General features: G+C 46.2%; 1 protein-coding gene across 4 annotated transcripts; it reads left to right on the top strand.

Moving 5' to 3' along the window:
• Positions 1–95: 95 nt before the first annotated feature.
• Positions 96–25356, top strand: TNFRSF11A (TNF receptor superfamily member 11a). Of its 4 annotated transcripts, none has more exons than XM_054285080.1 (10): positions 96–383; positions 12556–12637; positions 12982–13107; positions 13639–13782; positions 14861–14954; positions 15301–15395; positions 16272–16379; positions 18235–18287; positions 19900–20752; positions 24879–25356. In XM_054285080.1, the coding sequence occupies exons 1-10, from the start codon at positions 324–326 to the stop codon at positions 25259–25261; spliced, it is 1998 nt and encodes a 665-aa protein (XP_054141055.1). In that variant the 5' UTR covers positions 96–323; the 3' UTR covers positions 25262–25356. The 4 variants fall into 4 exon arrangements, with proteins under 4 accessions (XP_054141055.1, XP_054141056.1, XP_054141057.1 ...); XM_054285081.1 differs by having other exon boundaries at positions 18238–18287; XM_054285082.1 differs by lacking the exon at positions 16272–16379.
• The last annotated feature ends 2108 nt before the right edge of the window (positions 25357–27464 follow it).

The raw sequence follows: 27464 nt of genomic DNA on the forward strand, positions 1-27464 counted from the left end.
TAAACTTCTTGTAAAAAGGGGTGGAGAAAGGAAAGGGAGGGACAAGAAGCGAGGGAAAAAAAAAAAAAAAAAAAAAAAGGCCCTGCATGTCAAGGCTGAGGAAATGCTGTGGGAACTACAGCCAGGCGCTTTTTTTTTTTTTTTCTTCTTCTTCTCTCTTCTCCCCTCGTGTAGCTGAGAGGAAGGAAAGGAAGAAAGAGAAGTAGTCAGCTCAAATGCGCCTCGCTGCGCTGCCGGGGCGCGGGGGCTTGGCTGGAAGGATCTAGTTTCCCTTGGTGGCAGGAAAAGGAGCCACGGGAGGAGGCAGAGACGCGCACCCAGACATGCCCGATCCGTCAGGCTGCTGGCTCCTTCTCCTGTGCCTCGCTGCCGCCGGCAAGCAGGTAAGGCTGGGAACCAGCCGAGGGGGAGGTGGGTGTCGCATCCCGCCCGCGGGGCTGGTTTGCTCGTCCCGCTGCTCGGGGCCGTCGGCGATATCGGAGCCCGCGGCATCCCGCAGAGCAGCTTCGCCTGCCTTGCCCCCCGCTCTGCTGGTTTGGGTTTTGGTTTTGTTTTTATCCCAGCAACTCATAAGCTTCTCTCGCTTCTGTAAAATCAAAGTAGTCCAAACCCAAAGTTGCAAAGGAAGCCAGGGGATCTGCGGGGAAAACAGCCTGCTTCTGCCCAGGGCAGGGTGTGAGAAACCAGAAAATATTTGCAGCGAGGTTGTTGAGGGATATAATTTGCATGTAGAGTAAAAATAAGGCAGACTCCACCCTACCGAACAGATTTATTCGAGAGAGCGTGGGCACACTTGCCCACGCCCCTCAGGCATGGGACTCGGGGTTTTGGCAGCCCAGGTTCAGCTTTCCAGCTTTCCCAGCGGGATGAGTCCCCTCAGGCTCTGGCCATCCCGCCATCCCAATGCCGGCAGCCCCCGCGCGGCCCCGGGACGTGGGACGGCGCTGTGACCCCCGGTCCGCGAGTGGGCGGCCGCCTGACTCGCCCGGAGGCTGCTGTGCTGCTCACGGCAGAGCCGGGAACTCCAGCCCGGAGCCGGGAACCCCAGCCCGGAGCCGGGAACCCCAGCCCGGAGCCGGGTCAGCTGCCCCAAAGGGCAGCCCTCTCCTCCGACGGGGGAAGGTCTGAGCGAGGTTTGGCTCTGCGGTTGTTTGCAAACACAGCGTGCTCCGGTCGCAGCTCTGTGCGATGCCAGGTGGCTGCTGGTCAGCGTGCTTCACTTAGGATCGTGGCTGGTCTTCCCCTGCTGTCGGAAAGATAATTTTCTACAGCCAGCTCCTGCTCAGCCGTGTCAGTGGCGTACATGGCGTTTCCTCCAGCAGTTTACATCGCCAGAAGCTTGCTTTGCTCTTTCTAATTATACAGCTTAAAAATTATCCTTCTCCCTTGTGGTTGTTTAGACCCTTCTAGACTGGCAGGATTTGCAAATAACATGCTACCCTTTATTTACACTTTATTTCCTCCATTAATCCATGTTTGGCAGCCTCGCTACCATTTGTATTTATTTCATCAGAACTTCTGGTATTTTTCTGTGTGTCATTATTCTTGATAAGTTATGTAACCTGAAGTGCTTCCCTCAACATGGGGATGTAACCAGGCCATGGCTGGGTTCCCTGAAAGCAAGGTGCAACTTCAAGAAAAAAGAGATAAAAACCCAAACCAAAACAGAAAACCCTCTGCTGTCTACAGCTTACAATTTCATGTCTGACCGCACAGTCCTGAGAGCCTTTCCTTTGGATTCCTGGTCCTAAATATGTTGCCTAAAACCACACAGGCCTTTTTTTCTCTTCTAAAACATACGTTTCATTTTGTCCACCCTCACTCTCAGGCTTCTCTCAAATCGCTGCTTTCCAGGTGTTCTCCATATGTATGTGTATGAGCTTGCAAATTTTAAAAGTGATTTTTACATCACAGCTTTCAGAGGGTTTTCCCTGTCCCTCAGTATCCTCTGTGTCTCTCTTTTTTCCTGCCCTGGTGCTCAGGACTGATCAGTGCAGCAGGAGGAGCAGACCTCAATGCTCTTCGTGCCTTTGCTTCAGGTCACTAACCATCACATGCCTGCTTCCTTCTGGAGCCATTTGGGCTTAGTGCAGTTTTTCCCTTTGGAATATCCTCATTGCCTGGAACTGGCTCAGCCTTTGACCAAACCTTGGAAATTCAGATTTCCATGGTATAGCTCCTGGCATGTTTCAGGCACCGTGATGTAGGAGCCAGAGCTCCTCATCATTTCTCACCTCTTGATTCATAGCCTTTCACAGGACACAGAACAAGGAACTTGTATTTATTTTGGGCTGATGTGTAAAGTCTTTCCACTGCCTTCAACACGTGCTCAATTCTGAATCTGTGTTTGTACAGGGTGCAACTTTGCATCGCCGTTGCTTTGGACAAGTAGCAGCACAAAACTGTAGGAAGCTCCAGGAAAGCTGTAGCATAAAGATAAGGATAAAACATAATTTTTCAAAGAGCCCATTAATTTAATATTCTGCCTTCAAGAGTGAGCAGACCCTGCAAGAATGTGAAAGGCAAGCTTAGAGAGGTGGTGCTCTGGAAGAGCCTTTCAGTTTCTCCTTTGACTGATTTGAGCAGTGGTTTCTTAGAAGAGAGTTGCTTTCTGATGGAACAATTGTGAGAATACGAGTGGGAGGGTTGAGATTTTTCTGGTGCATTTGTGTTCGTTTAGACTGGTTAATAGGGTGGAATAGTGCTCGAACGGTGATATTTGCAATTTATTTCCTGCAAAGAATGAGAAGCATTTAGAAATATAAGTTATTGCATACTCACTCATAATTCTGCTGAGAATAGACATGATCATTGTCATCATTTTCACCAAAGAGGAAATGGGAACAGAGAATTCGTGACTTGCTCTAGGTCACACACCAAGCATGGAGCAGAACTTCTGGGAACAGAGCTCAGCCCTACTTATCTTGTGCTTCAGCCACAAGATGATCTTTCTGAGTGATTTGTTTTGGGCACCTGTCAGAGATATTTTGCTCTTTGGGGCATGATCTGCTCAGCTTCTTTGCACAGAATAGTCACATCCCTTTCCTTGCTGAGTATCAGTGCTACTATCAGATGGGAGTCAAAGTCTCTGAGAATGTGCAAGTGTGCAGTAAATCAGCTGCAGCACAGATTCATCTCCCTTTGTGTGGCATGGAATGTGTCCTTCTACTGCTCTGTAACATCTACTTCATAGCTAATGTTTGCTCATTGCAAGCATTTGGAATTCTTTGCAGTGTAGAAAAGTTTTGGCAAAAATACAGATTTGTCTCTAACTTCCTGAAATGCGCAGTCTGTATGATGAGAGAGGGGGAAAAAGAGCATAACAGTGACTGTACTGAGTTACCATGGGCTCTCCTGGTCCATTTTTCCCGCTCTGATTAGAGCCAAAGGAATCATTCAGTAGAGCAAAACTTCTACAATATCTAAACTCCTGGGTATATTCTACCATTAACAGCATGGGCTTCAAAGCTACTGTAATTCAAGTAGTTCATTTGTAAAAATTGCCTTGCAGCAATGGTTCTTGTGAGGAGCACTGGCAAGCCTTCCATTGTCTTGCAGTTTCCCCCAGAACATGTGAAAAATCTTACAGCACCTCATACCAACAGAATGTAATGTATGTAAAACTACATCAAACCACAATTTATGAGATCTGTCCCACTTCTCTTTTCATGTTAAGCATCATCTGCCTGATGTAATTTTTTCTTTCCCACCAACAGGACCAAAACAAACCTTTGCCGCATTTCACAAATTGGTAGAATTCAAAGCTTATCAGACATCTCGAAGGTACTGACCAATGTCATCTAGGTCACAGGGCTTTCTTCAAACTCTGCCAGAAGGAGAAAAAAGCCAAAAGAAACAGGTCAAGCAGAGAGGTTAACTGCATCCCTAAGGATCTTTTTTTGTTTTTTCTGCCCATTACTGTCTATAACCCTCAGCTCAAAAGAGTGGGAGGTAACTTGACAGCCGGGCAAGAACCAGTGCAGATGGTAAAAGGGATGCATGTGTAACTATGACATAGAAAATCATGGAAACCTCAAAGTGATGCCCTCCAGCATCACTTAACACACTATTTAACACACCCTTGACACTATTTAAAGGAATCATACTTGAGTCACTTTGCTAAGCTTATCCATCTGTCCCTAGGAGTTCAAGTGGTGAGAGGCTCTCCTGTAGTAGGTACATGCACAGATGCAAGGAAAAGGAAAAGGCAATGCTTGCTGCAAGGCAATGCCTCCTGCTTCTCCCTGCCCACTTCCTCTCTGTATGACCAGGTCTCCAGGAAGTCTTTGTGGTGACCAGAGCCAGGAGGGTTCCTGCCAGCACATGCTGTTACCACAGAATTCACATCTCCCTCCATCTGTGCCCCGTGCTGCAAGGAGCTGCTCTGCAACAAAGGCTGCAGGACACTTGGAGGATATGGTTGCTTTGGGAGCTGGTTGAGCTTACACAGGAGGGAAGAGGGAGACAGAGATAACTGGTTCATCATGTAGTCAGCTGCAGCTCTGCTCCTTGCATAGACTGTCCCCTTCCTTTCCATAGGAAACTGGAAAGTCAGCTTGCTGGAAACTTGCTGGAAGCTCAGCTTGCAAGGCAGCACTGGCCTGTGCTGCTGCAGCCACACACCCCTGTTTTTAAGGATGCCTTGGCTGGCGTTGCTTGCATGGAGAAGCAGCTGCTCTGAAATTGCCTTATTATTGCCGATGGAGAAGGCAAAGGCAAATATTTGTGTGTTATAAATGCAAGATAAAAATTCAGTGATGTTTAACCAGGTTGCACTCTGGACTCGAGCAGGCCTTGGTCTGTGCGACACAATAGCCTGCCTGCAAGAACTTGCCCCTTTTTATGACTTACTCTTTGAAGATGGTCCAAAGTTCATGTAGTAGAAGAAAAACTCCACTAGCAGCAATGGCTGGAAGTCACAAGGTGGCTGCAAGTGGGAATCCAGCTGTGCTGGCACTCAGGGCAGCCTGCTGTTGTGCCTGCCCTGTGGGAGCAGGACTTGGTGTGATGCTTTGGCGCTCAGGGAGGCAGATTTTCTGATTTGTCCCTGTCTGTGTGTCACTGCAGTGTGCTATCATATTTGTGATGGGTGCCTTCTGGAGGGCTCAGCACTGCACAGCAGGAGCAATGCTGACATCACCCTGGCACTCCAGGACATCCTGGTTTGTGTCTCATACCTGTGTACCTCATACCGCCTCAGCTGCTTTGTGCAGGGCTTCTGATGGTTACCTTTTTTGTTTGCCTTCTCAGGGTGTGAGCTCTCTGGGCATGGCTTTCTTTGGTGTTTGTGTAGTGCCCAGGATGTCATGGCTGCAAACGAAGCCAGGGTCATTAATCACCCTGGGATAGCGCCCCATCTGTTTCTCACCAAAGTCACAGGGAGGTCTGCCCACGCAGGCCCAGGAAGGGAGTGGATACATTGCCCTGGCTGGATGCCGCGGTGTAGGCTGCAGCATCCAGCCCTCACCCTTGTTCTCTGGATCTTCTTCTGCCCAGGACCCCTGCAGCATCCCCACAGCAGAGGCACATTCCCTGCACCACTTGGCCAGATGTGTTTGTGCTGCCTCCCTGCAGCATTCCCAAAGGAGTGGCTGGAGGAGGGGCTCTGGCAGGGAATGGCAGCATAGTGGGCTGGCAGAGAGAGCCTGAGAGAGAGCTGAGACCCAGGGTTGCTTCTCGGCCTCTGCAGAACCCTCTGGCTGCCTCCCTTCTTAAAATCTAGATAAAAGAGACCAGAAAAGGCTGTGTTTTGGTAAAAGAGCCAAGCTGTCCGGTTTAATCCACCCTGCAAGAGCAAAGTAGCCAAGGAGGGGGGAAAAAATGAGGTCATTCACCCTCACCACTTTGTGGCTACTCCAAAAGAAAAAGAAGTATATAGGGTCTGTTCAAGAATGGCAAAGAACAACATTTGTGACTGCAGATGGACACAGAATATATTTAGTCAGTGGTCAAAGGGGAGGGAAAAGAAAAGAATCTTGTATGGAAATAAAAATACTGTGAAGTTTTGTTAGGCAACCGATTAATCTGGAATGCAGAAATACAGATAGGGAAAAATGCACAACTAGGTTCATATGAAGTCCTAAAATTGCTTATGTAGCACACAAGAAAATCTATTTTGAGTGCATTATTTTGCCACAGTGAAGAGTTTTGCCTTAGGAGCAGCATATGCTCCAGTAACTTTGCATTGTTTGGGAGCAAGGATGAGATGGTTCCTTGAATCTGATCTCACAGGAAGAAAAGCTCTCCCCTGCAATACCACATGTTGTAAAACAGGCTGCTTATGGAAAGCAGCCAGGGCCTCTTCCAATCAGGGAGGAATATTTCCATAGACATTACTGGCCGCAGCCACCGGCAGAGCTGGTTCCTTGTGACTGACACCTAAAGAGTGAATTAATCAATCCTCAGCCCAGTCCTGGCTCTTTAATAAAGGCAGCAGTTCCTTCACAACGGAGGAGGTGCAGATACAGTCGTGCAGTTCCCCCTCTAACTCACACTGAAGCAGAATGATCTGTGGGTGTTACATGCATCCCCCCAGTCAGCCATCATCCCCAGCCCTGCCCTTCATGTTCCTGCCTGCAGAGTATGCAGCAGTTGTTCCTTGGACAATGCTAAAATCCAGGAGAAGGAAGCCAGAGCAGAGCATCAGGTGGTGCAAGCTCTCTTCTACTACAGGCTTTCTCATTCTGCCCAGCAGCTCAGCTAGGATTGTGGGATTTCGCCTCACATAGTAAGAGATTACCATGTTATGTTCCACTCTGAGAGTGTACTGGAAGGGTACATAAATATACAGATTGTTAAGCATGGAAAGTCCACATTAGACACCTAATCTGGCATCCTGCCCAAGAAATCTGTCGTGGTCATTTCTTCATTAAAATTCATCTTCAGCTGATGAAGCATAGAGAAATGGTCTGCTGAACTAAAATGCAAGAGGAGCGTGCTCCCCCTAAATCATTGTAGCTTTACTGTTTGGGGTTTTTTAAATTTTTTTTTAATTAAGCATGAATGAGTGTAGGGTGTAGAGTTACTCATGATGAGTCATTGACACAGTACCTGGAGTGGGAAGGCTACTAAACTTTCCTTTGGAGCGCTGCTCTCGCACCTGTTCAATCTAGAAGAGATTTGCCTCTGCAGGCCTTACCACAAGCACACCTAGGTATTAGCTTTGATAATGCCATTATTCTGCAGTCTTTATTTCTGCTTGTTATGGACTGTTGGTCTTGCTGTCAAGCCTTTTTGGTAAATATTTTGGTTTGGTTAGCGTTGGGGTTCTCGGTCTCTGATTCACCTTCAGAGTATTCTACCTAGTAGCTGTTAGTCTTTGAACTGCTGCAGCTGTGGGTGCACATAGGTTAAAGCGTGAGGTTTTGCAGCAAAGTGCAGGCAACGTGCAGGCACTGCTGACTGCCCAGGCAGTGAAAATGTTAAGTGTGCCCCTGTGGCTGCGTGTGGAGGTGACTTTGTCTCTGAATGACAAATGTTGTGCACGTGATGGCAAGTCCGTGGAAGCAGGCTGGCTGATTCACAGCCTCAGTCAGTCCCTGTTTCAGCCCTGCTGTCTCTCACCCCCATTGTCTCCCCTCTGATCTATCTGATATACCTGAGGTTCCTGTCTGCCTGCCCCCACCCCACCGTGAGAGCCGTCAGTGTGGCACTTCTCCTTTGCGTAGCTGCTGGCCAGAAATAGCTCTGGTGGGTTTGAGATTGAGGAATGCTCCTTCCCACCAGTGGAGCAGCACCAGTTGCTCAGGTGTTTGCTGCACGCTGGAACAGAGGGACAAGGGGAATAGGCAGGACAGAACTTCTGCCACCATTTGCCCAAGTCCTGGCCGCACGTTACGGTTTTCTCTTCACCTCTTCATTATTGATTTTATCCCTTACGCTCTTTCTGTCGTCTTCACGCATTCAGGCTGTAGCAGAGTTTTAAGGACCTATTTTTAAAAGTGAAATAATATTTAGTTTAAGTTGTTGCCATTTCCCGGCTCTATTTTACCATGTGGTGGTAGTTCTGTGATGTGGTTTACTGGTCACTGGAAAGTTGACATCACCAAAAGCATTTCATTCACAATCTAAGATTTTTGTGATGAATTACAGGCCTGCAAGCAAATAACTGGAATTGCAAAGCTGTGACTTGGGTGCTGCTTTGATTTAATTTTTATCCACGGTGAAGGCTGTCCATGAAGGAACTGTTGCATGCAATGTGATTATGATTAAGTCTTTAACACAGGACTCCTCTTTCCCCTTGTACACCCACAGCTGTAAAATTTTCCAGAGTTATTACTATTATGTGCCTCAACAGAGTGCCTGGGAGCACCAGCCACACCAGCACCCATCGAGAACCAGATTCTGTTTTCGCTCTTAGATAATTTTTTAGGCAAGCCTCTGAAACTGGCAATGGGCTGAAGAAATCTGGAGTCTGGTTAACTGTACTGCTGACCCAAAACAGGTAGGAGGCTGGAAGGCTGTGGGCACAGCTGGTACCTGTTAGGGGAGAGGCAGTGGCTCATATTTGAAGATGACTGCAGAGGCCCTCTTAACTGTGCTTGCAGGGGCTACTTCAGGAAACTTCTCAAAGCTCACTCCTGTTGACAAAGGCTAATAAAGCCCCAAATCCACAGATTTTTCTCCGTTTTGTAGCAGGCAAGTCTAAGGACCTCAAAGCAAGTGGCTTGAATAAACCTGGGCTCCAAAGTATAAAGAAGAAGTGGTGTGTGCAAGGCAGGACAGACCAAAGTTGTCTTTCCCATAGGTACTTTGATGCTGTAATAATAAATGGAGAAAAAAATGTGCTTTGCTCAGTGAAATGATGACAGATGACTTGAATACTCTCCAGAAACAACTACACTGGTCAAGAAGGTGTCATCTTAAAAGACAGCTATCCCTTGACATGTCTCTTTACATCTCAATTTTTGCAAAACTGAGATTATTGCTAATGAGCAGTCCTCATTGAGGCCTCAGGTTCTTGTTCAAAAGTGTCATGGGAAAAAGATTGTGGAAACCCCCGACCTTGTTCTTCCAGATTTTTTCTTTTCAAGGAAAGAGGCCCATGCAACTCTATCTTTTCTGAAATGTGAAGAGCGAGAAGAGTAGTTTTAGCATCCATGACGCACAGCTTCTGCTGCCCTCTGATTGTTCAAGGGCACAAAGAATAAATATTTCATTAAGCCTGAGGACAGGAGTCTGAATGCTGCTGGTTCTCCCCTTCAAAAGCACCTGTGTGTGTGTTTTTTTAAGGCGTGAGTAACACAGTGTTTCTTTGTAGTGCTGTCATCAGTGTTCTCCAACCCTAAAAGCACAAGCACACTCTTGCTTAGTATCCTTTTCAACAAATAAGTAAGAAAAAAACACCAAGCTGAAAAGTCTCCCCATAGCTCAACACCAAAACACAATCTTTCTGCAAACTTTGGTGTAAGCATGCCTGTTTTTCCAAAGAAGTCCATTGTGGTAATCATGTGCTTAAAGGTAAGCAGGTGTTGGTGTGCTTTACCAAACTGGATCTACCAAGCCTGGAGGAGGTTTGTCTTTTTCCCCCTGGCTTCTTCCCCTGTCAGGTATACTTGTTCTGAAGTATACCTGAAGCAGGCTGGGTGTAATGTCATTTAAGCACTTCAGAGGAAGTTGGCACTTTCTCTCTCTAGATAAGAGCTTGGTGGTGTCCAAATCACTCTGACCCACAGGCCAGCATCCGAGGAGAGGAAGGATGTTCCAGGGGTAACGGAGCAGACTTGGGCCTTGGGAGACTTGGTTTGGTTTCCTGTCACCTCTGTAAAGCCAGATGGCCTCCTGGTACAAGTTCCTCATCTACAAATGAATTGCACTTCCCTGTCTCAGAAGGACACATTGGCAGGAATGTGCTGGTGGTGGTGAAGCATCAGGTCATCGTGCTGCCAGCAGCACAAGTACTTCTCATCCTCCAAAGGAAGTTAATGTACAGTTTGAGACAGACACATCTCCCTGGCAGAGGGATTAACATGGGATAGCTTCACGTCTAACAAAGCTGTGTTAGCAAAAAGTTTGGATCTCATCATAAGAAAATTCCAGGTTGCTTTGATTTCCCTTCCTGTCCACTCTAGCCCCAGCTTTCATGCTTGGCAGGTCCAACCAGTCCATACCAGGCTAGAATCCCTCACCTTCACCTGGGAGTTAGCCCCATGAGAGCCTTGTCTTTGCACCATTGGGCATAAATCAAAAGAGGGAGTATTCAGCTTTATGAATGCCTTGGCTTGTGTGAAAAGGGGAAGGACACAGACACAGAAGAGGCTGCTCATTGACACAGAGCACAGGTTAATGCAGCTGTGACCTATTCCATAACAGTAGCCCTCACTGTGTTGTAAAGCCTGGTGGTATCAAATGATGTCCAACAGGTGGCTGAGCAATTAGCCTGCTCCCTTCACCTTGGTTCCAGGGCCCTGCTGCTTCTCCTCAGGCTGAGTTGTGATTCTCAGAAATTACTCCAGACCCTTTAGCTGAATGCTCCTTAGCAGATTTGCACATTCTTCCGCAAAAAGGATGACTTTGCCCTTGTTTGACACTTCAGTAATTTTTTTAGTCTTTTTGTCTAAAGAGGAACTATTAAACAGGGGCAAACGAGGAAGAAGAGGATATTCTGTAACAAAAAATGAGTGCTGAGACTGCTTTTGGTCTCACCACGATTGTTACCTTTGTGGATGGCTGGGTAGAGAATCGATTGCTCAAGACACTCTTTGTGCTTGGTTCCACATCATCACCTCAGCCCTTTGCTGGCCATCTCAGTGTTTTAGCCTGAAGTGCATTACAGAAAATGAACTCTTTCAAGTGTAGGGGTCGCTGAGCTGTGTCACTGTTCAGCTGCCAGGCTGGCCCAACTTTCCTTTTCCTGGATTGCCTCTTCCCTCACCAGTGCTGCCTGTTATCCTGTGCCCCTCCTTGGAGGTGCTGTGTAAACAGGGAATGCAGTGTTTGTTCCAAAAAGGCATTATCTAATCGCAGGAAAGGTGCTGCTAATGAGTGCAAAGAGACAGACAAGGAAACAATGAGACAACACAAGACTAGACTCTTAATTTGACCCGGGATTGTTGTGATGATAAAAAAAAAAGGCTGTAAGTTGTTTATAGCCTGCAAAAATACAAGAGCTCAAGACCTCTGACTTGTGCTACTTTTTCTGTTCCAGACACAGCTAGTGCAGTTTTGATAAACACAAGTCATGCACCAACCCATGGCTCAAACTGCAAGCCAGAGGGTGGTGTTCTAAAAAAAAATTCAATCTTTTTTGGTCATCTTAAATATACAAGACCTTTCCCAGCATTAGAAGAGGGCAAGGTGCTTAGGGGAAACTATTTTTTAAGGGGTTGCTATTGCTTAAACTAGAAAAGGAGAGAGGAGAAGATGTAAAGATTTGGAGGAAACAAGGGGAGAATGCTAAGTAGAGGAATGGGAAGCAGCACCAGCAGGCCTAGGGTTGTCTTGTGCTATTAGATGGCAAAAGCTCCCTTTAACCAGCAGAAGAAGCTTTATTGCAGCTTTGTCCAAGTTAATGCAGTTGTCAGAGCTGTATCCAAGAGTGAAGAATTCCTTGCTATGGGCTTGATTTTGAATCACCTTATCTAATTTTGGAGATCAACAACTGTGAGGTGTTGGGTTTGCCTTGAGGACTCTGAACTGCCAAAGCAGGGTCAGTGAAGGGCTGGGCACAATGCTCAGCTGGCCAGGATCCCCAGCACAAGCCATGCCCTCAAGCCTGGGCTCTGGGGGGGACCACTGTGTGCACAGGGTGCTGAGAGCTGGCAGGGAATGCAAAGGCCCGTGAAGGCCAGAGGCAACTCTGCTGCCCACTTTGCAGATTCCCTGTCATGTACCCACTTTAGGTGGGTGAGGGGGAAAGGGAGTGCTTTGGGTAGATTTGTGTTGGTTTTGGTTTGGGTTTTTTGAGACACAAAGAGCTGTTGGATAATTGCATCACCTTTCTGGATGACTGCCTCAGTTCCATGAGACCACCTCTGCAGGACACAGTGGGAGCCATAAAAAGCTGCAAAATTTAAGCCCAGTATTTTATGGGACTAGCCAAGAGCATTTTGTATCCCAGTGGGAAGCTGGGAACTTCTTCTTTTTCAGGAATATAAATCATTCACTTTGCTTGTTTGCTTAATGCTCTGCATTAAAACTGGCAGTTTCCCAGGTCTTGATCTGAGGTAATTTCTGTGGAAGAGACTACAGAGGTATCTCTATGCCTTTTTTTGCCTTTACAATTGTTTTAAAGTCGTAGATTTTAAATAAAAGAGTACTGTAAGAAAAGGTTATGTAGCAGGCCAAAAGTTCATGACAAATTGCAAGATGGATTATTTATTTGTCACCTGGCTCTATTAAAAGTTCCTGTGTGTACATCATCAAGTACATACTCTTAGCATGCTTACAAAGCACCTTTGAAATCACAAGTGTTGGGTAAGTTTTATTGCTTGGCTGTCCACAAGAGATAGAAACAGAACATCTTCCTTCTCTCTGCCAGTGCTGGGACTGGGTAGGGCTGGAGCTCTCCAAGTGTATTGGTTCTCATCATGTCCTCTCTTTCCTTCCCTGCTCCAGCTGTCACTACAAATCACTCCGCCGTGTGAGAGCGAGCAACACTATGAGTACTTGGGACGGTGCTGCAGGAAGTGTGAGCCAGGTATGTGAGCACTGTGGGGCTGAGAGGCTCCTCAGCAGGTGCTCTGAGGGTGAGGCAGCCAGCTCTCCTGGCTGCTGGTGGATTGGCACGTGCCCTGCAGGTGCTTGGTCTCAAGTGCCTTCCTAGGGCAGGAGTGGTCCTGCTGGCCTCAGCAAAGGCCACAGCAGCTGTTTTGTTGGGATAGCACCTAACTACTGTGGGACCAGATTGACAAACTAAAAAGGTGCAGGAAGAAATGATTGTCCATAGCAGTATGAGCACCCAATCTCTTACCTTTCTCTAACCTCCTTAGACAGCTGCTCTACAGCTTCCAGGTGACCTACTTGTTCTTTTCTCAATCACAGGGAAGTATTTGTCTGCTAGATGCACTGCTACTTCTGATAGCGTGTGCCAGCCATGTGGCCCGAACGAGTATATGGATGTCTGGAATGAAGAAGATAAATGCTTACTACATAAAATATGTGATCAAGGTGAGCTGTTGATACTGCAGAACCCTTTAATCCAAATTAGTGAAGCACAGAGATGGGAAAGTGGATCTAGGGAAGTTGCTGTGTTCAGGTGGCCACCACCAAAGGCTGAGCTTGCAGAAGAGCCTGGCAGAGAGGGAGGTCCCCAGACAGCAGAGCACCATGACTGCAGTCTCAGTGCTGCTGATAGTGATTATCTTCACTGGGGCCATTCACCCCTGTGAGCTGATTTTAGAAGTTGTCCTTTTGCCCAGCACACTCTGCATTCACTTCCCCTAATGTGTTTGTCTCACCCTTGCAAATGCTGTTTATTTTCTGCAAAAGCCACAAGGAAATGTATTGTTTAGAAGTGCAGTGGGTGAGGAGCCCCGTGCCGATCAAGGGTCTCCCGTGCTTCCGGAAAGGCACCATTTCCTCTAACATGAATGGCTTTGCATCTGCCATTCAAGCAAAGCAAGTAGGTAGAACGGGAGGTTCAGAAACTTGAGGCTTGTTATCAGAGAGATTTTTCCTCTCATCTGCTTTCTCTTTTAGGGAAGGCCTTGAGAGAAGTGAACCCAGGGAACAGCACATTCCAGCGGCAGTGTGCTTGTACGATGGGCTACCACTGGAACGAGGACTGCGACTGCTGCCAGAGAAATACCATGTGTGCTCCTGGACTCGGAGTCAAGCCTCCTGGTAAGATACAGAAGGGGATGTACAAAGTGAAATGCTGGATGAGGCCAGCATCATGTGGCTTGTGACATTAGAGAGGGTCCTTTAGACTCTCAGATGACAACAGAAGATGCATGTCTGAGTTGTTGTTATTACTGCATGTAATCCTCCTGGACTATTCACATTTTCATGGCTCCTGCCTCCGTAGTTTTAATAGTATCTTGGATCAAGTGACTTCTGCAAGATATCACGTGGACATGACAGTAGTTGCAAGGTGTCCAGTACATTTCTGATGTTTGCTGAGGTGTCTGACTGTGAGTCACTAGGTCATGCGTTGCTCCTGTATTCAGAGAAGCACTCTTTTGGGGGTTGTTCCTGAGGTCAGATTTGCAATCTGGTTTTGTGCAATGACTTTGCTTTGCCACTTTTTAATGTTACAAACAAGTTAAAACTGATTAGCACTTTTCAGGTAGCTCATGTATTCTGTTTTGGATGGCTAGTAGCGCAAAGGTTTATTACAGACATTTAATTTAAAGATAAAACCAGATGCAGGTGTTTTGTGGGTGGAAAACAGAGTTAAGTTCAGAGTGAACACTGGGAACAGCTGCACCAGGCATAAGGAACCCCAGAAAAGCAGCAAATAATAGAGAAATGGAGGAAGAAATGCTTCATGTGTCTGGAGGACAGTTGCTGTTTTTTCTCCAGCCTAACAAATCCTGATGCAGCATTTTGTTTACTGTGGCTTCATAGAAGTGACAATACCAGTCAGTGTCACTGTCTGTGGCACAGCATCATCATGAGGGAATAAATAGAAGGGGAAGGATGTAACAGCTGTGTGTTATTTTTCAGTAAATAACACAAATGGCTCCTGGTCATTTTTCATTTTGATCATGTAGAGAAGTGCTCAGGTGAGACTTTCTGGGGCTTACATGAGGCTGTGATTGCTGCCCTAATACAAACTAAGACCCCACTCTTTATGAAAGCTTTTAGGGGGATTGAGGGAGGAGAGTGGAGCAGGAGAATGGGAAGCATAGTCACCTTCCTCTCACTTGGAAGGAGCCCACAGAAACTCATCTATGACATTTTTCTTTCCTACACACAGTGCAACAAGACAGGGACACAATGTGCATACCATGTCCCAGAGGCTACTTCTCAAAGGTCTCTTCATCCACTGACGAGTGTAAATCCTGGACCAAGTAAGTCCTTGGGTGTTGTAAATAGAGCACACCAGCCAGAAGGCAGGGAGAAGCTTGGGCAAAGGCATTTCTCAGTGGGGTGGTCCACACTGCCTGTAGAGCACATGGAGCATCAGCATTGGCTGTGCAGTGATGGAGACATTGTCAGGCTGAAGCTTGAATTTTCCTTAGAGGAGAACAAGAGAGAGCAGTGACAACAGGACTGCTGAGCCAAAAATAAAGTAGCTGAGATTCTTAGGGGTGGAGAAATGTCGTGTTTTACAACAGAAAGTACTGCTGTGCATAAGTGTAGGAGGCACAAAAAGCTTCCTTGGGAGAACCTAACTTCTTTGTCTTTCTCTTTTAGCTGTACAGCTCTAGGAATGGAAGAAATTGTGCCTGGGACTGACAAGTCTGATGCAGTTTGTAAAGAACAGAAGATGCCTGAGCCATCAGAAGATGGTTTGTGTCCTCATAAGGGTTGTTGATTGGAAAGTAGCAGGGAGGAGGAGGGATGTGATTAATAGAGGTTTGGGCTGACTTAAATCCATTTTCATTATGGGTGACTCTAGGGAAAGCAGCTGTAGACCAAGACAGTGCTCTTGGATGGAAAATCCCATCTTTAAAAATTGTTTCAGGCTTGGTGACTCTAGGGCCTGTGTCCACTATTAAGCTGAGTGGCAGTATTGCCACTAAAGCTGCGTGGCAGCATTGCTGTTATAGCCATGTTAGACCCATGACTCCATCACATTTACAGTTTGTTCATTTTTATGTGCTTTCCATACACATTACATGTATAAAGACTAGCAGCTCCTCTCCTTGCTTATTTATAGCAGTGGATACAGTCTCAGCCTGATCCCCCTCAGGCATCCCTTCTTGCCCACTGTCCATTTCCTTCTTCAGTGTGGAAATGGTACCCAGGAGGTTGCTTGCCTGACACACAGCAATCCATCGTAACTTGAGATAAAAGGCAAATTTCTCCACCTGTATCTCCATGAAATGTGTGTCCTCTGTCCCCTGAGTGAGATCAAGCTTACCCCAGTGGCCTGCTGGCAGCTTGCAAGGGAACATTGAGAGAAGCCTGAGCAGACAGCATTGCTCTGTAGCACCAAGATTCTGGTTTTTATGGAAATGTCTTGGTACCAGGTACCGTCAGTGTGGCTGCTTGTCACAGAACTGCATGAGTGCTAGAGTTACTGTTCTTTATTATAGAAACTAAAGATCAAATAGGAAGGAAAAACAACCCTCTCCTGCAGAAGAGCAGGTAAAATGAGCAAGGATTGTCTTTTTGCTGAGTGCAGGCTGTGTTGATGGCACTATCTCTTTTACACCCTGCAGGAACAAACAGGATCTTGTACGTGTTGATTGTCGTCTTGTTTTTCGTGACACTAATTGGCATTGTCGTCTTCATCGTATACTACAAGAAGAAGGGGAAAAAGCTGACAGGTACATCACAGCTAATGGTATTCATGGGTGTGACAACTGTGGCTCTCTGTGTGCTCTGATTTCATGGTAACCAACAGATTAAGAAGCTCAGGAATTACACTGGAAGTTCTGTGCCATCCCTATGTCTGTCCATATGCATATGCTTTATCTAGCGCAAAGCCAGGCCAAAAATTCCTTTCCTCTAGACAGGCAGTAATTTACAGTGTATTGCTCTTGACCCATGGAGTGACCATCCTCAGGGCAGACATGACTGTGGTTGGAAGGAGGAGGGCTGGTGCTGGGCGCTTTCATAGCAGCCTGGCTGCTCTGCAGCACCTGGAACAGCTGGCCCCTTGGCTGAAGGGAAGCAGGGACAGACAGAAGTCCTGTCTTCTTCATCTTACTTTTCCCTCCCACCCAAAATCCTGCATCTGGACAGGTTAAAATATGGATTTCAAGACTGATGTGTATTTGAGAATGTGATGGAGATGATGTTTTTAGCTGAAGACTGAAGTTCTTCAGCTAAAAACATCATCAAGATTGAAGAAATACTAGAAGGCAATAGTATGAACAGTTAAAGTAGAAAAATAGAAAAATTCTAGCCAAAGGCATACTGGATAATAGTGGGATACTGAGTTTATTATTAATAGAATAGAAATACCTTCATATTCCTCCACTCTATGTTAAGCCCTGGGTCTCTTTAGTGAAGGACATACAGAGGTATTGTTCTGTTGGTTCTTAATTTTTTTCCCCTAAACATGGAAAGCTTTTTCCATCATTTCCTTTTCCAAGCGCTAGCAATTTATGAAAAGTTTTGGGAGCAGTGGAAAGGAAGACAGAACTCAGTTCTTGTAAAGTATATTTCAGCCCATGTTTTAGAAATAGGCTGCCTCTGCCACACTAAACATGGGTTGTGCTAAATCTGGAATTTCTGGGATGGGCTGGAGGAAATGGTGACTCTCTTGCAAACCAAATACTTGTGATGCAGAGCAGGTTAGGGGGGGAATGCAATTTCTTTGGCTTTTTTATTGCCCTGCTGCTCTGCAGTGACAGAGCAGCATATGCCCCTCATTGCCTTTGCATGGGCAATCCTGCTCACCCGGTCTGGGAGAATTGCAGGCTCAGGAAGAAGCCCTTCCTGCTTGTTGTGGGTACTGGTGGTAAATCAACATCAGGGCAACAGAGTCATTGCTGGGAACTGGCAGTGGCTGCACAGCTCATCTGTCTTCAGCCATGCAAAACCATCGTAAACTTCAAATGTACATGGGGCTTGAGCCCTTCAAAATCTCCTGAATTTATAAACAGGAACCAAGAATTGCTTCAGTTGTTGCCCTAAAGGATATTGGACTTAAAGCTTTTCTTTGGGAGATACTCCAAAGAAATTGGAATTAATTTCCCCATTAAGCATACCCTGATTAAGTAGAGTATGCTATATTTGAGGCTGCCATCCTGTGGTTTCAGTGGTTTACCCTCTTCTCTCCAGGCTTCTCACTCCTGTCTGGGAAGGGCCTTTGGGCCATCCATGTGACTTCTCTTGAAATAGAGCATTTCTGCTGTGAGCAGGTCGTTGATGGGCCAGTCATAGCTTGGTGTGACATATGACCAGGAAAGAAACCCCATTTGATGTGGAACACAGTTTAACCGTGGTCTATTTTGGGAGTTTGGAAACATTTGTTCCACAGAAATATATCCCTGTTCCAGTTACAATGAATCCTCCGCTAGACCGATGCTGGGACACTTGAGCAGGCAGTAAAAACAGGCTTGCTGGTTTTATTTAATATGATATTGTGGGTTGTGAATGACTGTGGGTGTTTAGGTCTGTGGTTAACTTAAGTGCCTGCTATATGTTACAGCTACTCTTTTGTTTTCCCTACAGCAGATCTACAGAACTGGGCTAATGAAGTGTGCAGCCAAATAAAAGGAACAAAGGTAAAGTCAAAGATGGTAGCATTTTCTCTTTGTTTTTTGTTTTCCTCGTGGCATTCCTGACACCCCTTCTGAAGCAGACTCCATGGTAATCTTTGGCTAGAAAACAAATTTTGAGTTCCTCAAAAATTGCTCAGAACTTCGGCTTTTTCAGTCTGGTTTTCTGTAAATGTGAGGCATGTGAAATAGCTTCTGAACCTGCTCTCTGGTTTTAGCCAGTTTGAACAGAGATAAAGGTCTTGTGATTATTTAATATTTATGGTGAGAAGGTTAATCATGAACCCACTGGTCGCTGAACACCTGAGACTGCCTGGGAGAGAACCTTTCTAAATCCTAAGTGCAGGAAAAACTTCAGCTGAGTTTGCCCCTTGTTACATACCAGAGTACTCACGGGGAAGAAACTTGGATTTGGGTCATGCCAAAAATGCCAGGCATGCAAGGGATTAAACACAGAGCCATCAGCTAAAGAAACTGTTTGACTTCTTAATTCTAGGGAGGAGGAAATCCTACTTGTGCATTCCAATATGAAAAAAATTAGAGCTTTTGCTCTGGAAGAACACCAGCTCCATGCTGGAAACAGATGGTAGCACTGCTTCAAGTTCATGTGCACAGCCTTCTTAATGCCGTGGATGTGGACTGAGGTGTCCCAGATGTCCCACCATCCCTTCTAGGAGCTGTGATGAGCTTAGCTGTTGAAAGGCTCCAGTTCCATAGCTTAAAAGAAAAACCAAACATACCAAAAAAAGCCCACCTTTCTAAGCAGGCAGTTCCTCTTTTGTCTCATAAGCCTTCATGCAACCTCCTGTCTTGGCAGCTGCTCAGGTCCTCTGGGACAGAGGAGTGAATCAACAGCAATTAGTGGCTGGCAGCACTTACACTCTTTTCTATCCTGGAAGATCTGAACAGATGCTAGAAATTAAAGGTATCAGTTCCCAAACACCCATCTTTAAAGCACAGCTTGTACAAACTGAAGAAAACCCCTGAAGTATTTCCCAACCTTTTTTTTGAAGCTGCCACCAAAAATGTAGCTTTACTTTGTCAGTTCCTGTGACAGCAGGATGTCATGGGCCTTTGCATTTTTTTGTCCTAACCTTTCAGGTTTATACAACCTTGCTTGTCTTTTCTTCTAGCTTGTCTCAGAACTTCTGAATCAATCCAGGTTCTTTCTTCAGTCATTGCTGACATTAAAAATTCAGCCTCCAGTAGGGCCTTCACAGATCAATAGCCCTTCAGACACATGGAAGTGTTTCCAAAACCTAATAAGCAGTGGGTCTTACTAAGGGTCCATAAGGAACAGCAGAATCCAGCAACTCTTCTAGGTTTATTAACTCTTCTTGAGTGGCCTCGAAGAAAAGCTAGGAATAGTTGTCTCACAAGATGGAATGTTATTGCTCCCCAGGCCACCAGATTCCATTCTCAGCACCTGCTGAGCCCAGCATCACCAGTCACAGTTTCACAGCAGAGTAGAATTGCACATCAAGACTCAAATATAGCAGCACTGCTCAGCCTCAGCAGCTCCACACAGAGGAAGGACCTGCCTTTTCCTTCTTTGTCTAAAAAACAATTCCATGTTGATCTATTTGTTAAAGACGTTTTTACTTTTAATTTCTTTCAGGAACTCCCCAGAGATGCACTTGTTACTGTGAACATCACAAACGCTCCTGTCCCCCAGATGGCTGAAGGCACATTTCTCCTGGTCCCCTCGGGCTCTCCTGTCCCTGGAAAATCGTGCTGCACCTCTGGTCACACTCCTTGCAGGAATGAGAGCCCCAGCACAGAGCCTTGTGAGGCAGGAGAGTTTTCTGTAGTAACTGAGACTGATGATTACCAATTCCCACCAGTTCCCACGGAAGACGAGTACATGGATAAGGACCTCAATAACACTGATTATTTATCTTTGCTAAGTCAGACTGCAAGTAAAACTGTGTCATCATTTTCACAACCAATGGAGGCAGGGGAGAACGACAGCTTGAACCAGTACTTTTCAGGTATTGGGAGCACAGAGGACGTATCAGTCTCTCCAGGCTTTCACCCTCCCTCCAACACAGATGGGGCACACGTTGCCACGGACCAGCTTCTACAGAAATCTTGCCAACATGCCCACAGTTGCCCGAAGGAAACAGGCAACAAAGACATAGATAATTTTGCAACAAACTGTGACTCAAAGAGGATCTGTGTGAGGTGTGGCATTTTGTACAGAGAATCTCCCCAAAAGTGTTACAAACCCTGTCGTGCTGCAGCTGACAGCACCTCCACCTCCCCAGAAACTGGTTCCTGTGCCCAGTGCACCTGTGGTTTGAATTTTCTCTCTGCTGGTCAGAGCACTCTAGGAAACAATCTTGGTATGGAAGATGCGCCTTCAGATAGTACTAACGTGAAGTACCAGAACACAAACGGAAGCACTTCAGGGACACAGAGCAGCACTTCAGGGACAAACAGCAGCACTTCAGACCTCCCTCCAGCATCTGGTAAGCACATTAGGCTTCACCCATACTACACTTGTATAGGATTGTCCTCTTTGCTAGCTCAGCAGTATTCAGAGGACCTGATTTAGGAGAAGAAAATTATTCTTTTTCACTTAATTGCCCTGAAGGTAGTCTGAAAAAAAATCTGAAACTGTAAGGCCGTTTGGTTTGTATTGAATTCTGCAAGAAGAATGAGCCCAGCAGGGGACCATTGTCCCACCCTGATCCAGCCAGCAATGCAGAACCCACCTTCTGGCTGTCACTGCAGGGGCCAGGTAGTTCTGTTAGCAGAACACAGTGAAGGGACCCAGAGGTTGAGCTAAGGAAGGATGCATAGTGCTCAGGCAGATGCTTTTCATTCACCAGTGTGCACATATTTTTGCCATTCGATTTAAGTCCAGTTACATTTATACAGTGGCCAGTGAAACTCCAGCTGGAGCTGTAAGCTGGTGGCTGTGACTGGGTCTAAGAGATTATCTACATTTTCTGCTTATGGCTCTTTCTCTTTGTTTTTATTTGCTGGGATATAAGCATTCACATAAAATGGTTTCATACAGAAGACACTGTTTCTCCATGTACATATGCTTTGTTCCCTAAACAACTCTGAAACACTGATTACTAATTGTCTGCCAATTTATTAATTGAGTTAATATAGCAAATTTGTCAAATGAAAGGGAAGAAAAGCACTGAAGCAAAACCAGCAGAAGGGAAGTTACACATCTTCTCTGGATGCAACCTTCCTTCCCCAGACTTTTTTTCAGAACAAAAGTCTGCAATCTGCCTCTCATATGTTATTGGTCATTTTAGATTATAATCTCATAAAGTTGGATGGTCTATTTTTATTTATATCAGTGCACTGCCAAACATAATGAGACCTTAGTGTTGAGTGGGACATCCAAGTATTACTGTAATACCCACAGCAGTTGTAAGCTGTTGGCCTTCCTTAAAACCATGTCGTGCCTTAAAATTTCTTACAGACATTCTTGTCAGTCTGCCAAAGCCCCAAAACAACACACTTGAAGGTCCTTCCTCTCTCAACATGCATTCCATATGGGAATCTGAAAGTGTGTAGCATTCATCTTCTGAAGAGCAGAAACTTTCTGGGCTTCAGTTTCCTGAAATCTTGACGCAGTTTCACTGGCTGGTCTATACAAAATGCAGCAGGAGTAAAGAGAACACAGATTATCTTTTTTGTTATTGTTGGACTCTTGAGGTGCAACTGAAAGCCAAGTTATATTTGGTACTGCTTTTCTTTCTTAATATGACGCAAAGAGAAAGAGAAAATATTAAGGAACAATAGAGCAAATGGGAGAGCTTGGATATAAGCGCCGTGCTAGCAAGTGCCGTCTTAGATCTGCAGCACAACTCTTTATATGGGATTTTGTGTCTGTGCCTTTGGATATGTACATGCTATAGTGCCATCTGGTGAAACCTGAGCACAGATACTGTGTTCCTAATTTGCCAGTTTTTATGCATGACTACAGGAAGATACCGACAGAGCTGTGGGCAGTATCAGAGCATGGGTTAGTTATCTGTGGGTAACCTGGCTTGTTGGCAGAGTAATTTTTCTGCCCACAGAATGGCCATGCTGTCCTGGCAGGGCCTGGTTGCATGAGGACCAGGACAAGGCTTAGCCACAGGTTCCTCACTGAAGCAGCACCAGGCCTGCACGTGTGGGTGATCAGCGTCTGTCATTTTGCTAGGCCTTGTGAAATGCCCAGATGGAATAAGTGTGCACGTAAAATAACTTTCTGTAAAGCTTTTCAAAGCAACTGGAGCCACCAGGCTTTGCACACAGTTATGCTAAAACAGAATGGTACAAAAAAGGGTGGGTGAAAAATGGGAAGAAAAAGACCATGGTAAATTCCATGAAGTTTTGGTCTTGGTTCACTAACACTCAGAGTGACAACAGAACTGGTAAACTCTGTGCCTCCTGTGAAACAGTCCTAGAGGACCAAAGTGGACCTCTGGACAGGTGCCCCTTCCAGGGCTCACCACTGGAGATGGAGGTAAGCCTTCAAGCAGTTCTTCAAAGCTGCTCACAAGTTCTTCTCATGAGCCTGGAGGCAGTCAGAACATGAAGGATGAGTTCAGGCCCACCTCAAATCCTGTGCAGAGCTGCAGCGTAACACGAGTGCAGGAAAACCTAGCTGACTCATAATTGGGACTGGTTTTGCAAAACCTTTCACTTCCAGATCCCAAACCAGCCTGGTTTGGCAGCGACAAACAGTTCTCACCACCTAGAGGCCATTAAATGTCTCAGAGAAAATGATTTGCCTGCCTTGTTCCAGTTCTTAGTGGACAATTACCACAAAAATTAATCTGTCTTTGTTATTAATATGAGATAGTCTGAAGAGATCAAAAGGCTGAAACACTGCAGAGGACGATGCCTTCATTCTGGATGTGTCCTTTATAATTTTCAGGTTGGAAGCACTTTTGCACAGCGTAGGAAGCTCTTGTGTCCATTTTCTGTGTTTTCAGGCCTTAAATATCCTTTTGTTTCAGCATGATGTCTTCAGAAAGCACAGAAGGTTTGCCAGCCACATTCAGCTAAACATTAAAAATGTGTTTATCTGCCTTTTTTTTTCCCTTCCCACTGTCACATATATTTCTAAATTTTTGATCTCGTGCTGAGCACTGGTAACTTTACTCACAGCACCTTTTGCAAGTGACAGGCAATCTGTTTAAAGACAAACAGTTATTTTTGTACTGCCATTATGCCTAAGACTTTTATTCATGGCAAACAGCCACACTGAATGAAACACAGGGGAAAGAACCAGCAGGGAAAAACTCCCGCAGAGAAAACCCTTATGGACATCTCATGTTAATCAACAGCACGTGGGAAGAAAGCAAAGAGCTAGCAATGCAATGGTTTAGGTGAAATAAATAAGATTGCTTAGGGGGGCCTATTAGAGAGACACTTGAGTGGTGCCCACAATCAGCACTGAGCGGGCACAGATCCTGACTCCACACAGCTGGACACCAGTGTCTGCTGCTGGTGTGCAAACAGCACCAGAGGCCACTGGAAAAACAGCATTTCTCTGGGCTGGGCTTTGCTTATCTGCAAGGAAAATGGGAATGTCTCGGGTGCTGAGGAATGTAATGAAGAAAACACGAAGTATCTAAAAGGAGTTGGATCGGTCTGCAAGTAATGATGAAGTGAAGCTCAGCAGGAAAAACATTTCTTAGAAAGGGTGTTGACAGGCTAGGAAATTTTTGTTGGTTTCTTCAGTTTGTTTCGTTTTCAAACTTCAGCAAGCTTGTTAGTTTGATGTTGGAAGTTTGTTCTCAGTTTTTTTCTCTCTGCTCTGAGGAAAGTTTATTAATTCCCAGAGCCTGGTCCTGCTGTCACTTAGGTCAACAGTCCAGTCCTTGAATAGCAGAAAGATTGCATTTGTACTGAAAAATCTCTAACCTCAGGCAGACTGACTGAAACCATAACTCTGTTAAGCTGCTATAATATAGAGTCTGTCTCTTCAATGTCATCAGTCTATATCCAGCTAAATCTTTGCAGAGACTAGATAAGTGCCAGAGTGTAGCTTCATGGGGCATCTGGACTATATAACATAATTGTATAAGCTCTGTGTTTTTTGGACGCTCTGTGACTGTGTGATCTGATGTTAAGACTTTCATTATTTCTTCAGTAAGCCTGCTACCTAACCCAAATGGCAGGATTGATTGGGAGTTTATTGCCTCTTTGGTAAACAGTGTGATTTCTGGGACTCTAGGAAAAAATAAATCTCATAATCAGAAATAATTAGCATTTCCTCACAAACTGCAGGCAGAGGCAGATTGGACACAGCTTTGTGCATCAGACAGCACAGGGGACACGAGATCATCACCCTGTCTCTGGCTTCCCAGATCACAGCTCAGAGGAAAAATGTTTCCAACCCTTCCAGACAGGCTCCTTGCATATGACAGACTTTGTCCTGGGGAGATGAAAATGGAAATAATGAAAAGGTCCAGTGGAAGGCATTGATTATGAGAGCATCCTCATGTCACAGGGGAAAAAATAATGGAACAAGGACAAAGCCACCACAGCAGATTAAGTTCACTGTACTAAGCGTCCACCTTGTGAGGGGAAGATATTAATCATGCGTGTCTTCTTTTCTCCCCCGTCCTTCCTCAGGAAATGTGACTGGAAACAGTAACTCCACCTTTATTTCAAGTGGACAAGTAATGAATTTCAAGGGCGACATCATTGTTGTGTACCTTAGCCAGAACTCTCAGGAGGGGACGGCGGCCTCCTCGGGGCTGAGCGAGGACAACGTGGGCAGCCCGGTGCAGGAGGAGAACCTCAGCCGCTGCGAGACCTTCGCCGGCAACGCCCAGCACTACAAGGAGAAGTGTGCGGAGCTGCAGGGCGCCCGCCCGGCCCCGGGCAGCGGGGGACCACGGTGGCCTGGTGAAGCCCTGGCCCAGGAGTGGAGCCCCTCCTGCGGTGGACAAGCCTCCCAGCCCGTGCAGGAGGAGGGGAAGCTGGGACACTTCTCGGAGAAGGTGTTGAACTGAGGGGACACGGTGTCCTTGCTGCGGGCCAGGGCACCGGCACACAGCCCCCGACGGGGTGTGGGGCTGCTGCCGTGCTGCCAAAATCTTGGGTGTCACGACACACTGGGAGACTGTGTCTCCTGGGAAATTTTACAGCTGGAAGGACCCTCATGGTGCACATGGTGGTGGTGGTGGTGGTGGTGCTCTGGGTGGAGGCCGATGAGGATGGGCAGGCGTGTGAAGCTGGGCACGCTGCCCCTGTTGCAGAAGCAGCAGCAGGGCTTTCTCCTCTCCCCTACAGGGACATGGGCTCCCTGCCTGCCCCCCATTCCCTGCCACCTCTCCCTGGCAAGTGGCAGAAGGGAGCTGAGATCCATCGACCTGGGGACTCTGTGAGGAGGAAAGCACTGCTGGCCAGGTGGGCAGGATGCTCCTGGAGAGGGGGCGGTGTGGCCGAGGACCGGACTCATGGGGCCCCTGAGCTGTGCCTCAGGGTTTCTTTTTTGCAAGTAAGCTGTACCCATTTTGCTGGGTCTTGGAGGTGGAAGGAAGCCGTGCTGCTGCTGCAGCCTTTGCCTCCCTGTGGTGATGTGGCAGGTGGCATCATCCCTTTCCATCTTTCCCCAAGGAAGCACACACTCCAGTCCCAAATCAGCACCAGAGCCAAGGTCCTGGGCTGCCCCTTATTGACTTGTGTGTATAAATAGGTGTGTGTAATGCTGCCACAAGAGGATGATAATATGCAAAATACAGCTGATAAGCCTTAAAAGCATATCAGATTAATCTCGAGCAAAGAGCATTTATAGTGACCCTGATTCACCTCTGCCTTATTGCACCTCATCAGAGGAATTCAAACCTCTGGAGATGAGAGTGATATGTGCCTGGTACACTGCTGCAGGAATAACATCACTATAATTTAAGACAAAGAGCTGCTAGCAGAAAGAGATAAAGGAAAAAGGGTCTGTGACAACCAGCTGTGGATGTTTCCAGGAGTTACGAAGATGGAGAATTCAGTCAGGGTCAAACATCTGTTCTTTTATCTGCCCAAACAATTTTGTCATTTCCTTTGCTATTTTCATTAATAGGCAAAGATTTACTTAGGTAGCATGAAGCTATTTCCAGAACTTGGCCTGTGTGAGCTAAAGTCAGAGTGTAGCCTCTGTCGAACTGACAGCTGATGAGCAATGGGACCAAAGGTTTTGCATTAAAGAACAATAATAGTTGTTTTCAGAAGGGAATCTTGGCTACTCAGCTGGCTTTGGTTCATGTCCAATATCCTGAAGCCTTCTCCAGCAGCCACTGTGGAGAGAAAGATGAAGGGAGCAGAGTCTCAAGGAACTCCCAAAAGAAAAAGAAACATTTTTAATGATTTCCTGACAAGGGATAATTTTCTGACACTCTCCTGCAGGTGCAAGTGCTGCAGACATCTATCTGCAGCTGGAGCCCTCAGGAGGGCAAGTGCTCTGTTTCCTGCCAGACAGCAAAGGGATCTCTTACCTAGTGTAGCTTTGGCTTCCCTGTTGGAAAAGGTCTCTGGTTGGGAGGGCTTCTTCCCAGGAAGGTTTTAAAGTTGAGGGGTTCACTGCATAGCTGCTGTTTGCAGTAGTACTGCTCTGTGGGGAAAGAGTACCTACAAAGCTGACAAGGTGATCACTGTGTCACAAAGAGCTTCTCATGCATAAAACAAAAGGATGGGCTTAGCCACCTTCACCTCTCAGGAGAATAATTCTGCATTGTTTATATATCTGGGATGTAAAGTTCAGTACAAATGTGCAAGACTCTCTCTTGGGTGACTGGCAAAAAGGGCAGATGAACAGCCAGTCTCACTTCACCTCTCTGTGGCCTTCGAAGAACTAGATCACCCTAGCCTAGACTCAGACAGGCAGGTAGAGTGTCCCACTCAGTGATGGCCCAAGCTACCTCTGCCTCTCTGAAGGTGTGTAACCGAGGCTCTCTTGTCTGTAGGATTCTTTTGTCTTTCCTGCTGGATCTTTTACAACCTCTTTCTAGTGTCTTCTGGAATAGTTCTGTATCCCCTTGGCACTGGTACAATAGGGGCAAGGAAGCAGAACCACCATCACCTTCAGGAAAGGTGGTATAAATATTTTCCTGCTTCATCTTAATTTTTTCAGTTGCTTTTTTCTGGAAAGCATTCTGCAGGACATCAGTCCTGCTGGAAAACATCCAACCAGCCCCATTTACAGGGCAGGCAGGACTGAATTCT

Source organism: Melozone crissalis, unplaced genomic scaffold, assembly GCF_028551555.1.
Source record: "Melozone crissalis strain CALT ecotype California unplaced genomic scaffold, PUWL_Pcris_2 ptg000042l_1, whole genome shotgun sequence".
Lineage (NCBI taxonomy): Eukaryota > Metazoa > Chordata > Aves > Passeriformes > Passerellidae > Melozone > Melozone crissalis.